The 12,139-nt window shown below is 53.4% G+C and overlaps 4 protein-coding genes and 2 non-coding genes across 6 annotated transcripts; 4 read left to right on the top strand and 2 right to left on the bottom strand.

Annotated features, from left to right (window-relative positions):
• Positions 1 to 47: 47 nt before the first annotated feature.
• ASPZODRAFT_133147 (hypothetical protein) lies at positions 48 to 801 on the top strand (the record flags this gene model as incomplete). The annotated part of the gene is made up of 2 exons (XM_022723202.1): positions 48 to 167; positions 229 to 801. A coding segment is annotated over exon 2 (227 nt), but the record flags the coding sequence as incomplete, so codon positions are not given.
• A 593-nt stretch (positions 802 to 1,394) lies between these two features.
• On the bottom strand, positions 1,395 to 1,484 carry ASPZODRAFT_t81. Its single transcript has one exon. It is a non-coding gene; the product is annotated as a tRNA-Asp (tRNA).
• Positions 1,485 to 3,078: 1,594 nt separating this feature from the next.
• On the top strand, positions 3,079 to 7,903 carry ASPZODRAFT_16743 (hypothetical protein; the record flags this gene model as incomplete). The annotated part of the gene is made up of 3 exons (XM_022726824.1): positions 3,079 to 6,730; positions 6,793 to 6,816; positions 7,692 to 7,903. 3 exons carry the CDS (start codon positions 3,079 to 3,081, stop codon positions 7,901 to 7,903), a joined length of 3,888 nt encoding a protein of 1,295 aa, XP_022580656.1.
• Positions 7,904 to 9,062: 1,159 nt separating this feature from the next.
• On the top strand, positions 9,063 to 10,743 carry ASPZODRAFT_133145 (hypothetical protein). Its single transcript, XM_022723201.1, has 2 exons — positions 9,063 to 9,358; positions 9,447 to 10,743. The coding sequence occupies exons 1-2, from the start codon at positions 9,167 to 9,169 to the stop codon at positions 10,590 to 10,592; spliced, it is 1,338 nt and encodes a 445-aa protein (XP_022580655.1). The 5' UTR covers positions 9,063 to 9,166; the 3' UTR covers positions 10,593 to 10,743.
• Positions 10,744 to 10,814: 71 nt separating this feature from the next.
• On the top strand, positions 10,815 to 11,559 carry ASPZODRAFT_97766 (hypothetical protein). Its single transcript, XM_022730557.1, has 2 exons — positions 10,815 to 11,293; positions 11,373 to 11,559. Exons 1-2 carry the CDS (start codon positions 10,844 to 10,846, stop codon positions 11,505 to 11,507), a joined length of 585 nt encoding a protein of 194 aa, XP_022580654.1. The 5' UTR covers positions 10,815 to 10,843; the 3' UTR covers positions 11,508 to 11,559.
• Positions 11,560 to 11,660: 101 nt separating this feature from the next.
• ASPZODRAFT_t80 lies at positions 11,661 to 11,742 on the bottom strand. The gene has a single exon. It is a non-coding gene; the product is annotated as a tRNA-Asn (tRNA).
• Positions 11,743 to 12,139: the final 397 nt, after the last annotated feature.

Genomic DNA, 12,139 nt, shown 5'->3' with positions numbered 1-12,139 from the left:
GTCACTCCTGCAACGACATGGAGAAACTAGTGGAGCAAGAGAAAGAACAGTGGTGTATGTGATATCTCCTCCTGATATTTTCTCTCCCGTTTCCCACCACACTGTCCGTAGAATTGACCGGGTACGAGTGGACACAACTGGAGAGTGAGGACCGCCGGGGACTTCCTAGAGGTTCGGAATTAGCGAGTTGGATCCGGCAGTGAGAGGAGAAGGATTAAAACACTACCTAAGTAGATTTCTCCGACAAGAGACAGGAGAGGACAGACGAGGACAGACGAGGACAGACAAAAAGATGTTCTCAATCGTCTCCGCGAGACAGTCAGGGTCAGCCAAGGAGGAGCTGAGCAGGGAAGGAAGTGGAAACCTCAAGGGTAAAAAAGCGGACCCCGCGGTGGAGGTGGTGGAACAGGCAAGGATGGAAAACGAGAGCAGAGCAGAAGAGAAGAGAAGAGGAAACGAAAGTAGAAGGTGTATAGAGAGAAATCGAGATCCAAAAAAGACCAAGGAGAGAGACGGTGAGTGAGGGGGAAGTGGGAAGAGGAGCAGGACTCCTGACAGAGTCAGTCGAGTCTACCGACGGTAGGGAAAGAGTAAGAGTAATAGTCGTTGTTAGTCGCAGCGAACGACTCGATCAGTGCAGTGAGTGGCTCCGCCTGGAGGGAGTGATTTATGGAGACACTCTTTGTTTCGAAATAGAATAATAATAACGACTAAATATTTAGTAGATTTATTTAATAAAGGAGTGTAAGAAGTGCTGGAATTATTTTATTAATTATTGGAATACCCGTCCTTACTCCACCATCATCATCGGGTATGGATTAATTTAGTATTGCTCATATACCCCGTATTCAAGCAGGTCTCAGTATATAAATATCTTCCCAACGAACCTGATCAGCGGTATGGAGTATGCAGTATGCAGTATGTATATACTTACTTTGTCAGACGTATCCATGTTACTACATAATACCTTAGGTACCTAGTAACTACCTACTAGGTAGTTACTTGGTAGTTACTTGGTAACTAGGTAACTACTTTGTACCTAAACCAACTTCCTACCATCCTATTCAGGAGTACAACCAATGTGGCTACCAGTTATTAATAATTGAAAGAGTCAAAGAGCAGTCAAGACTGCCGAGAAGAAAGACTGAAAATACGAGACTTGCGGCTGATGGAATACGAGTTGATACCCACAGGCTGATACTCCATAAGGACATAATTATACATAAGTCTGTACGACATGGTACGGACTACTACATAGGTATGTACCCCCAAGCAATAAATACTCTCCATGCTGAGCTTCTGACTAGTCAATAAATATTAGGTGGTAGTATTAGTATTAGTATTGGTATTATTTGCATGTACTGAAAATATTATAAAAATAATATTAAAAAGATCTCCCCGACTGGGAGTCGAACCCAGGTCTCCCGCGCTTGTTCTCAGAAGAGATTGACAAGCGGAAATCATGACCGTTAGACCATCGAGGACTCGATGGAAAGAGGCAGAAAATATGCCATTATGAAACAATTATCTTATCAATCATACGGAGTACCGGAGTCGTACTTCATACATAGGGCATTACTCCGTACTACACAGGTAAGTTAGGTACCTACCTAGGTAGTTATGGATCAAAGCATTAGGTAATATTTATTATTTCGTACATACTAGATATTATTCTAGCTAATAGTAGTAACGGGATATACCAGGTACGGAGTACCAAGGTCGAAGCGCTACTCCTTACGGAGTAATTAGAGTCTAACTACTACATACGGAGTCGTACAGCTGGTCTTCTACCTAGGTACTAGGTAACTACTAGGTAACTACTAACTACCTAGGTAACTAACTACTAAGTAGGTACTACTCCGTAGGTGCCCTCTGCTAGTTATTACTAGTAAACCACATCCTTAGTACTCTTTCATCCTCTTTGGCCAATGAGAAGCACACTACGTCCAACGGGGCTAGTCGTGTCTCAATCTGGTCAAGGGGCTTGGTGGGCCAGGGTTTGCAATTTTGGCTTGCCAGATTTAGTCGCTCTGTTTATGGAGTAGCTCGTTTAGCCTGGTCCCTGGGCGTATCCCCTAACAACGGCTTATACAGAGTAACTAATTAGTTAGTTATTAGTACACTTGTTGACACTGTGTATTTAGTAATCTATCTACTCTGTATTATAGATGAATAATATAGTAAATGGTTTAAGAAAATACCTAGTACTCATCATAAACCTATAATCAACCCAATAGTCGTAACTAATACCTTCTTGGTAATTAATACCTTGAGGTATTAATAGGTAGCTTTGGCAGGTTGCAGGTACCACAACAGTCCCGTGATCCTCCCAGCGACCTGACCAACTGACCCGGTTCACTTCAGGGTTCCCCCATGTTTTTTTGGGTGGCCCGCTCTTCTTTGCCCTCTCCTGTTCTTCACTCTCCTCCTCCTCCTCTTCCTTCTCCTATCCTTATTCCCTCCTCCAGGTAGAACCTCCCCGTCCATTACCAGGATACTCTCTCTCGCTTCCTCGGGCTCAGCTGGGTCACCGCGATTTTCCACGGTTTTTTTCCCCGTCGCTCGTTGTGTTTACCCTCCTCTCTCTCCCAGACAAACAAAAGACCTACCCAGTGGGACCGACGACAGACGACATCGCTCGCTACTCGATCGACAGAAGAATCTGAGATCTCTTCATTGTCATCTATTGCATTTCACTTCGTTTTTCCTTGGATTTGGGAATCGGTGGTTTTTTTTTCTATATTTTGGCGACTTTTTATTTCGCCAGTTTCGACTTTGTTTGGTCTCGTTTCCCTTCCCCCCCCCCCCGCAAAGGGTCCTCCGACAAGACACACACGCAAGAACAGAACAGAAAAGGACAGAAAGGAAGAAAGGAAACTCTCAACCTTTTCTTGATCCAATGGAATAGTTCAGCTAGATAAAGATCTATTCTTTTTTTTTCTTTTTTTCTATGTCGGCATTCCACCTTATCGGCCACGAGATCGATCGCCATCCTTCCCCTCGCCCCCACTCTCATTCCTCGCTATCAGCGCTTGCATGATTGACGGCTGTTATCTCGTCCAAGGAGGAGTCTAGAACATGTCGCTGCCTCAAAGACCGGGGCAAGGCTCTTCGCCCCGGAGAGATGAGGCTCGCAGTGCGTTTCGCGAGTCTTCACGGCGGCGTCGCCGCCGGGAAAGTGAGACGGAGGCTCCCTCGACCCCATCCTCCACACACCGCCGCCAACCCTCCTCCCAACGCCGCCGACGCCCGTCGCACAGTTCGCCACGACAGAGAATAGCCCCCGATGGTGACGAGGAGATGCAGGCTGAGATGCCGCGCAAACGCAGTCTCGTCAAGCCCGAGCGCGAGCACCGCAGTCGCGACCATCCCAACTACCACTACCGTCAAAAATCCCATAACATGTCGACCTACCCGTCGACCACCGGCCATGACGCCGCCGCCGCCGCCGCCCCCCTCGACGTCGACGGAGAGGCCGAGACCACCAGCTCCCACAGCACTGAGCTCAAAACCAAGCCCGACTACTACCCCGAACACGGCCACATCAACCGGCCCATGGAACGCGCCCCGAGCCGTCATCGCTCTGGTACCACTTCGTCCAACAACAACAACAATAACAAGCGCAAGGGCTCCCACCGTCGTCGCCGGTCTCGATCCAGCAGCCGCCGCCGCGCCGAGGAGAAGGCGCGTCAGAAGGCCATGGAGGCGGTCACCCCGCCCAGCTTCTGGTTGGTCTATTGCACGGTCATCACTTTCTGGGCCCCCAGCTTCATCCTCCGCTGCTGCGGTATGCCCAACAAGGAGCAACGCAGCGCCTGGCGCGAGAAGATGGGCCTCATCAGCATCATCCTGCTCGTTGGCGCCTTTGTTGGCTTCATCACCTTCGGCTTTCGCGCCATCGTTTGTGCCTCACCCCCCGTGCGTCTCAAGAACAACCACGTCGGCGATGGCTACATGATCTTCCACGGCGCCGCCTACGACCTCTCCGACTCCAGCCACCCCGCTGCCGCCGGCATCCCGGCCGGCTCCAACGTCCTCTACGATCTCGGTCACAAGTACGGCGGGCAGGACGGCAGCTTCTTCTTCCAGGAGGTCAACGGCGCCTGCAAGGGCCTCATCACCCTGGCCGATGGCTCCGACGTTCCCACCAACAGCGATGGCGATCTCGCCTGGTACTTCCCCTGCAATGCCTTCAACCAGGACGGTTCCAGCAAGCCCAATTACACCGACCCTTACTACCTCGGCTGGGCCTGTCACACCCAGGGTGCCGCCCGGAAATCCTTCTACAGTCTCCAAAGCTCCGGTGACGTCTACTTTACCTGGGAGGACGCCAAGAACAAGAGTCGCAACCTCGTCATCTACTCCGGCAACGTGCTCGATCTTGACCTGCTGGAATGGTTCAACACTTCCCAGGTCTCCTACCCCGCCAAGTTCGACGAGCTCCGCGAGGACTCGGACATCCGCGGCGCCGACATCACCTATGCCCTGCAGACCGGCGACGACCGCAAGATCGGCAAGTGCCTCACGGAGATCATCAAGGTCGGCAGCATCGACACCGACACCGTCGGCTGTATCGCCTCCAAGATCGTTCTCTACGTCGCCCTCGTCTTCATCCTCTCCATCGTCGGCGTCCGCTTCATGTTCGCCGTCTACTTCCAGTGGTTCGTCGCCCACCGCTACGCCGCCAAGACCACCAGCATGGGCGCCACCGATTCAAAATCCCGTAAGCAGCAGATTGAGGACTGGTCCAACGATATCTACCGCCCCGCCCCGCGCTTCGCCGACCCCGTCGTCCCTGACCACCGGCCCAGTAAGCGCGCCAGCTTCCTCCCCACCACCTCCCGCTTCTCCAGCCCCTACGTCGTCAGCCACGGTGGCAAGCAACGACCCCAGCATATCACAATGGCCAGCCAAAACTCCGCCTCGCGCCTCCTTCCCAGCACCTCCGCTTCCGCCTCCATGTACCGCCTTGGCCACAACAGCAGTGGTGGCACAATGAGTGCCGACCAGCCATCGCGCAGCATCCCTGGTAGCGGCGGTAACAACCACAATAACAACCTCACCGGCAGTCGCTCGAGCCTGTTACCCACCTCTCAGCACGTTACCTCCACGGATCGCTACTCCACCGCCCTCTCCGACGCCGAAGGGCCTGGCCCTGCGGGTTTCATCCATGAGGCCGTCGTCCCGCAACCCCCCGTCGAGTGGCAGCCATTTGGATTTCCCCTGGCCCACGCCATCTGTATGGTGACCTGTTACTCGGAGGGTGAAGAAGGCATTCGTACCACGCTGGACTCCGTCGCGCTCACTGACTACCCCAACAGCCACAAGACCATCATTGTCATCTGCGACGGCATCATCAAGGGTAAAGGTGAACAGTTCTCAACGCCCGAGATTGTGTTGGGTATGATGCGCGACCATGTGGTGGCGCCCGAGGAGGTCCAGGCCTTCTCGTACGTCGCCGTGGCATCGGGCTCCAAGCGGCACAACATGGCCAAGGTCTACTGCGGCTTCTACGATTACGGCGAGACCTCCCCGGTACCCCCGGAGAAGCAGCAGCGCGTGCCCATGATGATCATCGTCAAGTGCGGCACTCCCGAGGAGGCCGCAACCGCCCCCAAGCCGGGAAATCGCGGCAAGCGCGACAGCCAGATCGTGCTCATGTCCTTCCTGCAAAAGGTCATGTTCGACGAGCGTATGACCGAACTCGAGTTTGAGATGTTCAACGGCCTGTGGAACATCACCGGCATCCCGCCGGATTTTTACGAGGTCATGCTCATGGTCGACGCCGACACCAAGGTCTTCCCGGACAGTCTGACGCACATGATCTCCGCCATGGTCAAGGACCCGGAGGTCATGGGCCTGTGTGGCGAGACCAAGATCGCCAACAAGACCGACAGCTGGGTCACCATGATCCAAGTGTTTGAGTACTACATCTCCCACCACCAACTCAAGTCGTTCGAGTCGCTCTTTGGCGGTGTCACCTGTCTCCCGGGTTGCTTCTCCATGTACCGCATCAAGGCGCCCAAGGGCGGCCAGAACTACTGGGTGCCCATCCTGGCCAACCCGGACATCGTCGAGCACTACTCGGAGAACGTGGTGGACACGCTGCACAAGAAAAACCTGCTCCTACTCGGCGAGGATCGATATCTGACCACCCTGATGCTCCGGACCTTCCCCAAGCGTAAACAGATCTTCGTCCCGCAGGCGGTCTGCAAGACCATCGCCCCGGACAAGCTCAAGGTCCTCATGTCGCAGCGTCGCCGCTGGATCAACAGTACCGTCCACAACCTCTTCGAGCTGGTCCTGGTCCGCGACCTGTGCGGGACCTTCTGCTTCAGCATGCAGTTTGTCATCTTCGTCGAGCTCGTCGGCACTCTCGTCCTCCCCGCCGCCATCTCCTTCACCATTTATGTCGTCGTCAAGTCCATCATCTCCAGACCCGTCCAGATCTTGCCCCTCGTCCTCCTCTCTCTCATCCTCGGTCTGCCGGGACTGCTGATTGTCGTCACCGCCCACCGGCTCGTCTACGTCATGTGGATGTTCATCTACCTCCTCTCCCTGCCCGTCTGGAACTTCCTCCTGCCCGTCTACTCCTTTTGGAAATTCGATGACTTTAGTTGGGGTGACACCCGCCAGACCGCTGGTGAGAAGGACAAGGGTCACGACACCGTCGATGGCGAGTTTGACAGCAGCAAGATCACCATGAAGCGCTGGCGGGATTTTGAAAAGGGTATTTCTTCAACCTTTCTTGTATATTTTCCTTTCTTTGATCACTCGCTGACTTCTTCATAGATCGCCGTTTACGCAATGCTGCCAGTTGGTCACAACCGCCCACAACCGCCCATCACTCCCAATATGAACCCTATTCAGACTATTAAAACTAATTGGCCACTCTTGGCCGTGTAAACTTTGGACTGTCTTCTTCTTCCTCTTCTCATTTTTTTTTTTTTCTCTTTTTCTCCGGTTGTACACAGCGTTGCATCTTTGCAGTGAGCGTCTGTACATTTTTATCCTGACTGTGTCTTATACTCTTGAAGTTTTCGACTGTAATTTCGACTGTCTGGTCTATTGACAGGGTCAATTGGTTGATTGTACAGCTAACCCAGTTGATTTTTCATTGCATAATACCTGGTTATCAGATGCATGCTATTGATGATTTATTATATTTGGAGCAATAATGGAACCCTGCATCGACGCATTGAACCAGTCAATGCATTAAATTCTATCTTTTGAGTAGACCTCCAGTTGTTCTTCTCTGTCTTCTCTGACTTTGACCTATTTCCTCTCCTTCTGGTATCAGGTACTTCGTACGTATGACAGTTTCAGCCTTATGTTTCAGGCACTAAGTCATGTGACACTTGTCTCTGCCTTAGTGCCTCAGGCTTATAACTCTTGGCAAGTCACATGAGCAGGGCCCAATGTGCCTTCTCAGCCTCAGTTTTCAGGCCGAAATGTCACTTGATCGCGATAGCAGCGTCACTTTCCCCAAGTTCCCCCCCCCCCCCCCTCCTCTGCATCAGCAGACGAAAAGGATAGACAGGGAGGAGCAGCGGTCTGGGATCCGGTAGGTTTATCTATTTATTGTCCCTTTTTTCAATATCATTGATATCTTTTTTCTCTTTCCTTTACCATTCTCTTGCTGTCTACGGTCTACTGTTGTCTACTGCTGTCTGCATTTATTGACTTGACAGCGTCTGTAGAAACTCTGCCCCACCATCACGACATCTCCCACTTGGGACGTCTGACGACCTCCTCGCCTTCCCACTCTATCCCCGGCACCGAGTCTCTACGATCAAAGGGGAATGCCTCGACCATGCTCATATCGTCTCGCCCACCGGAGCTGACTCTCGCCCACCACCGTCTCGACTTGGGCAGCCTCGCGAGATCCGGCAGGCTGTGCTAGAAGAAGAAAAAAAAGAAAAGAAAAAAGAAAACATTGCTTTTTCCGGATAGGGGGGCGTTCAGATTCTTCCTAGTACGGAGTCGACAGTACGGAGTTACAACCCTTTCTCGAGACGACGAAAGATCGTTTTGACTTGCACTGATCTACGGGGTACATTTCAATCCGGTCGGGGGGAAACCACGAGGCAATCGCTGCACCGACGCAGGGATGTCGACGCCAGCGCCAGCTGATTGGTCTTCGTCTTCCTCACCCTCGTCTTCACGGATGAGAGAACGGGGACAGAGACCTCCCTCCCACACCCGGCCCTTGCCATGGGACTCCCAGGACTCCGATCTTTCGGCGTTGACCGCCGTCTCGCTCCATCCACGTGCCCTGCCGGAGAACAACGATGGACACCTTGGTGCAGACTTTGCCGTCTCGCAGATCGTTCACGCCGCCACCACCACCGTCTTTCCCCATGCATTCTCCGCACATACAGTCCCCGATCCTCTGTTGCTGTTGTCTTCGTCGCCGTCGTTGCCGCCGGGCGAAAGTCACCTGTCCGATTCGGAGATGACCGATATCATGGACGACGGAGGCGTCTCGCTGAGGCCATACATGAGTGACGGCGACGGCGACGGTCACGGCGATGGCGAGATGAACACCATCGCTCAGCAGCTGGTCCAGAGCAGGACAATCACCACTCCGCGCTTGGTGTCCTCCGTCCCGGCTGATGAGGACGAAACGACCCCGATGCGGGACACCGGGTCGCCTGCCTCGTCTGCCCAGACCGACAACGACGTTGACGATGATGATGATGATGATGATGATGATGATGATGATGATGATGATGGCATGCAACGGTTCTACGCGGATGAGGAACTCGCTGGCGGGAGCTATCCGTATAGATCCATGCCTGTGCTGTCAGATACCGACTTTGATGAGTTTCGTCGCCCTCTCAACCTTCAACCTGTACAGCCTGTGGCTCCCGGACCACTCGGTCCGCCGGTCCACGACGACGATGATTCCTTCTCCAACGGTGAGATCCCAAATCCTGCGAACATGACCCTAGAACCGCACAGTCCTGTTTCTGCCGTCTCTGGAATGAGTATGCTGCTTTGTCCTTGTTTTGATGAGGTTTTCTTCTTTTTCTTTTCTTCTTACTTACTATCTATTGCAGCTGACGAACGGAACTTGACCATCGATCAATTCATCAGCGAATGGCTCGTTCAATCATCCAACCCGTCTCTTGGCGACTTCCTACCCGTGCGCCAACCACTCTCCATGCATCCTATCTCGGGAATCCTAAGTTGGATGCCCCCGTCCAAGGTCGTGCGGCCACCACGGTACACGAAAAGTTCCTTCGACCTCCAGCAGATTCCGTGGTGGGATACTTTACGCGTCCGCCGGTCTGACGCTCGACAGCTACGTGATCTGTGGTATATCCCGTATACCAACCTAAACTACTCGCCTAGGGTGGGCACTCTTTTCTTTTTTTCCTTTTTTTCTTATTTCTATATTATTATTCTTTTTTTTTTTTTTTTTTTTGGTCTAACATTAAAAGTATGCCAGGATCATCCCCGCCCGGGAAACATACTTTTGTGAGAAATCCATGTACACCAAGCACAAGGCGACGGTGGTGCATTTTCAACTGCGTAACCTCATGTCCGTCACTTCGTACGACACGGTTGAGTTCTCGCGCGAGTCTCGGCTGTACGCGTGGCACCCTGCATACGACGAGCTGCAGTGCCTGATCGACCTATCGCGGCCCGGGCCCGAGACGGGCTTCCAGCAGCGAGTCAAGATCTCCAGCATGTGCTCGCGGCACGAGATCTCGGTCGCGGGCGGGTTCTGCGGGGAGTACGCCCTGCGGGCGGCGGGGACGGAGGATGATGCGACGGCCGTGACGACGGGGTTTGTGACGCAGAACCCCAACGGGATCACCAACCACATCGACCTGGTGCGGCACCGGACGGCTGGCACGCCCGTGGTGGTGTTTGCGTCGAACGACAAACACCTGCGGCTGCTGGACTGCGAGACCAACACCTTCCTGGCGGACCAGAGCTTGCCCTGGGCGGTCAACTGCACGGCGACGTCGAGCGACGGGCGGCTGCGGGTGGCCATCGGGGACTCGCCCGACGCGTGGGTGATCGAGGCGGACTCGGGGCGGGCGGTGCAGACGCTGCACGGCCACCGCGACTTTGGGTTTGCGTGCGCGTGGTCGCCGGATCTCCGGCACATCGCGACCAGCAACCAGGACAAGACGGTGATCATCTGGGACACGCGCATGTGGCGCGCCCTGGAGACGCTCGAGTCCGACGTCGCGGGGTACCGCTCGCTGCGCTTCTCGCCCGTCGGCGGCGGCCCGCGCACGCTGCTGCTGTGCGAACCCGCGGACCGCGTGGCGGTGGTATGCGCCCAGACCTTCCGTTCGCGCCAGGTGCACGACTTCTTCGGCGAGATCGGCGGCGGCGACTACAGCCCGGACGGCGGCTGCATCTGGGTCGCCAACACCGACCGCCACTTTGGCGGCTTTATGCAGTTCGACCGCCGCCAGTGGGGGCAGCGCTACGGACCTGGCGGCCTGCCTGTCGAATGGCGCCCCGAGGCTTTGTTGGATGCCGATCCCCGCTGTGTGCTGAGCGCGCGCGAGCGACACCTGCGCTTCACCTGGTCGAGGGACGATGAGCCGGACGATCTGTTGTTGTAATATCTCTTCTCAATTGTACTATCTCCGTAGTATTTATTACTATACTTTTGTACACTGGACGGACACTACCTAGTACCTACTGTATACTCCGTATGTAGATGTGGCGTGCGGCTGAACGTGGCTGTGCAGGAGGGGCCTTCCCGATCTAGACTAGCGTTACCCCTCACTATTTATTTACCTCATCTACCTCGATCTCTTCTCATCACTTTCATCACATCCATCTACTTCTCTCCCCACTACTATCTGCCAATATGTCTTACAACGGTTATAATGGCGGCGGCGCCAGCGCCAGCTACTACGACAACAACAACGACTTCTCCGACGAGCTGCGCGGAGCCGCCCAGCACGCCGAACGCGGCCACTCGGCGCCCGACTCCTCGTCTCTCTTCGGCGAAGCGGTCTCCTTCATCCAAGGCCGAGCAAGCGAATACATGTCCGGTGGTGGTGGTGGTGGTTCCTCCGGCCCCGCGGTGGACGAGAACCAGATGGTCCAGGCACACCAGGCTGTGTACGGACAGGGGTCGCAGGGCGGAGGCCAACAGCATAGCTCTGAGACACTTGGTGCCGGGGCGGCAATGCAGGCGCTTAAGATGTTTGGATCGGGCTCGTCTGGTTCGTCGGGGAGTATGAATGAGTTTATCGGCATGGCGATGTCGCAGGCGGGGAATCTCTGGGATCAGCATTCCGCGTCGGGGAGTGTGGTAAGCTCAATATATGCAATCTCTTCTCTCCCTCTGTTTTCTCTCTCTTTCTCTTCTCTTCATGCTAATTGGATGTTAGGCCGGCTCGAAGCAGTCGGCGATCAACTCTGCGGCTGAGATGGCGATGAAGATGTACATGAAGAGCGGGGGTAGTGGGCTGGGAGGAACGGGTGGACCGGCTGGCCTGATGAGTCTGGCGAGCAAGTTTCTGTAGATATCCTATCCATTATACATTATGAATATATATATATGTGTGCGTGAATGGCATTGAGGTGTAGTGGATTTAGATATTGTTTTATTCAGAAAGACTTGTATCTCTATCTATTTGTTAGATGTTGAGTGCAAAAAAGGAAGAGAGAAAAAAAAACGTCCCCGGGAAGGCTCGAACTTCCAACCTCTCGATGGACTGCATAACAGTCGAACGCGCTAACCTATTGCGCCACGGAGACGTTGTTGAAGAGTGAGAACTTTTAGAAAATATAAAGCAAATATGTTACTTTGTAGATTGAAGTCTTTTGTACCAGTAGTTGGCCTGTCTATTATAATATATTTTATCTATGGTTTAATAGCAAGGTAGTATGATTAGTATTAGTGTCTATTAGTGTCTATCAATGTCTATACCATCTGCTGATTCTTACCCTGGCCTGTCTTGATATCGCCTACTCTTTCTGTTATATATAAGTAGCAACCCACCGTTACATGCAATGGCAACGTTTCTAGAAACAAAGCAAAACCAGGCTGGAGGACTGAAACTCCAACTGGTTCTCACCTCCACTCTCTAGACACCCTTGTTGTCCGTCAACCGAAGAAATGTCTGACAACCAAGGAGACGAGAGAGCTGCTGGC

The sequence above is a fragment of the Penicilliopsis zonata genome (genome assembly GCF_001890105.1).
Source record: "Penicilliopsis zonata CBS 506.65 unplaced genomic scaffold ASPZOscaffold_8, whole genome shotgun sequence".
Classification (NCBI taxonomy): Eukaryota; Fungi; Ascomycota; class Eurotiomycetes; order Eurotiales; family Aspergillaceae; genus Penicilliopsis; species Penicilliopsis zonata.
Note: the sequence above shows the minus strand (reverse complement) of the source record. Positions and strands in the feature narration are given on the sequence as shown.

Coding starts and splice junctions, on each gene's coding strand:
- ASPZODRAFT_133145 (XM_022723201.1), top strand. CDS start 9,167: ATGCATCCTATCTCGGGAATCCTAAGTTGGATGCCCCCGTCCAAGGTC. Junction 9,359..9,446: donor ACCTAAACTACTCGCCTAGG/GTGGGCACTCTT, acceptor TAACATTAAAAG/TATGCCAGGATCATCCCCGC.
- ASPZODRAFT_97766 (XM_022730557.1), top strand. CDS start 10,844: ATGTCTTACAACGGTTATAATGGCGGCGGCGCCAGCGCCAGCTACTAC. Junction 11,294..11,372: donor ATTCCGCGTCGGGGAGTGTG/GTAAGCTCAATA, acceptor ATTGGATGTTAG/GCCGGCTCGAAGCAGTCGGC.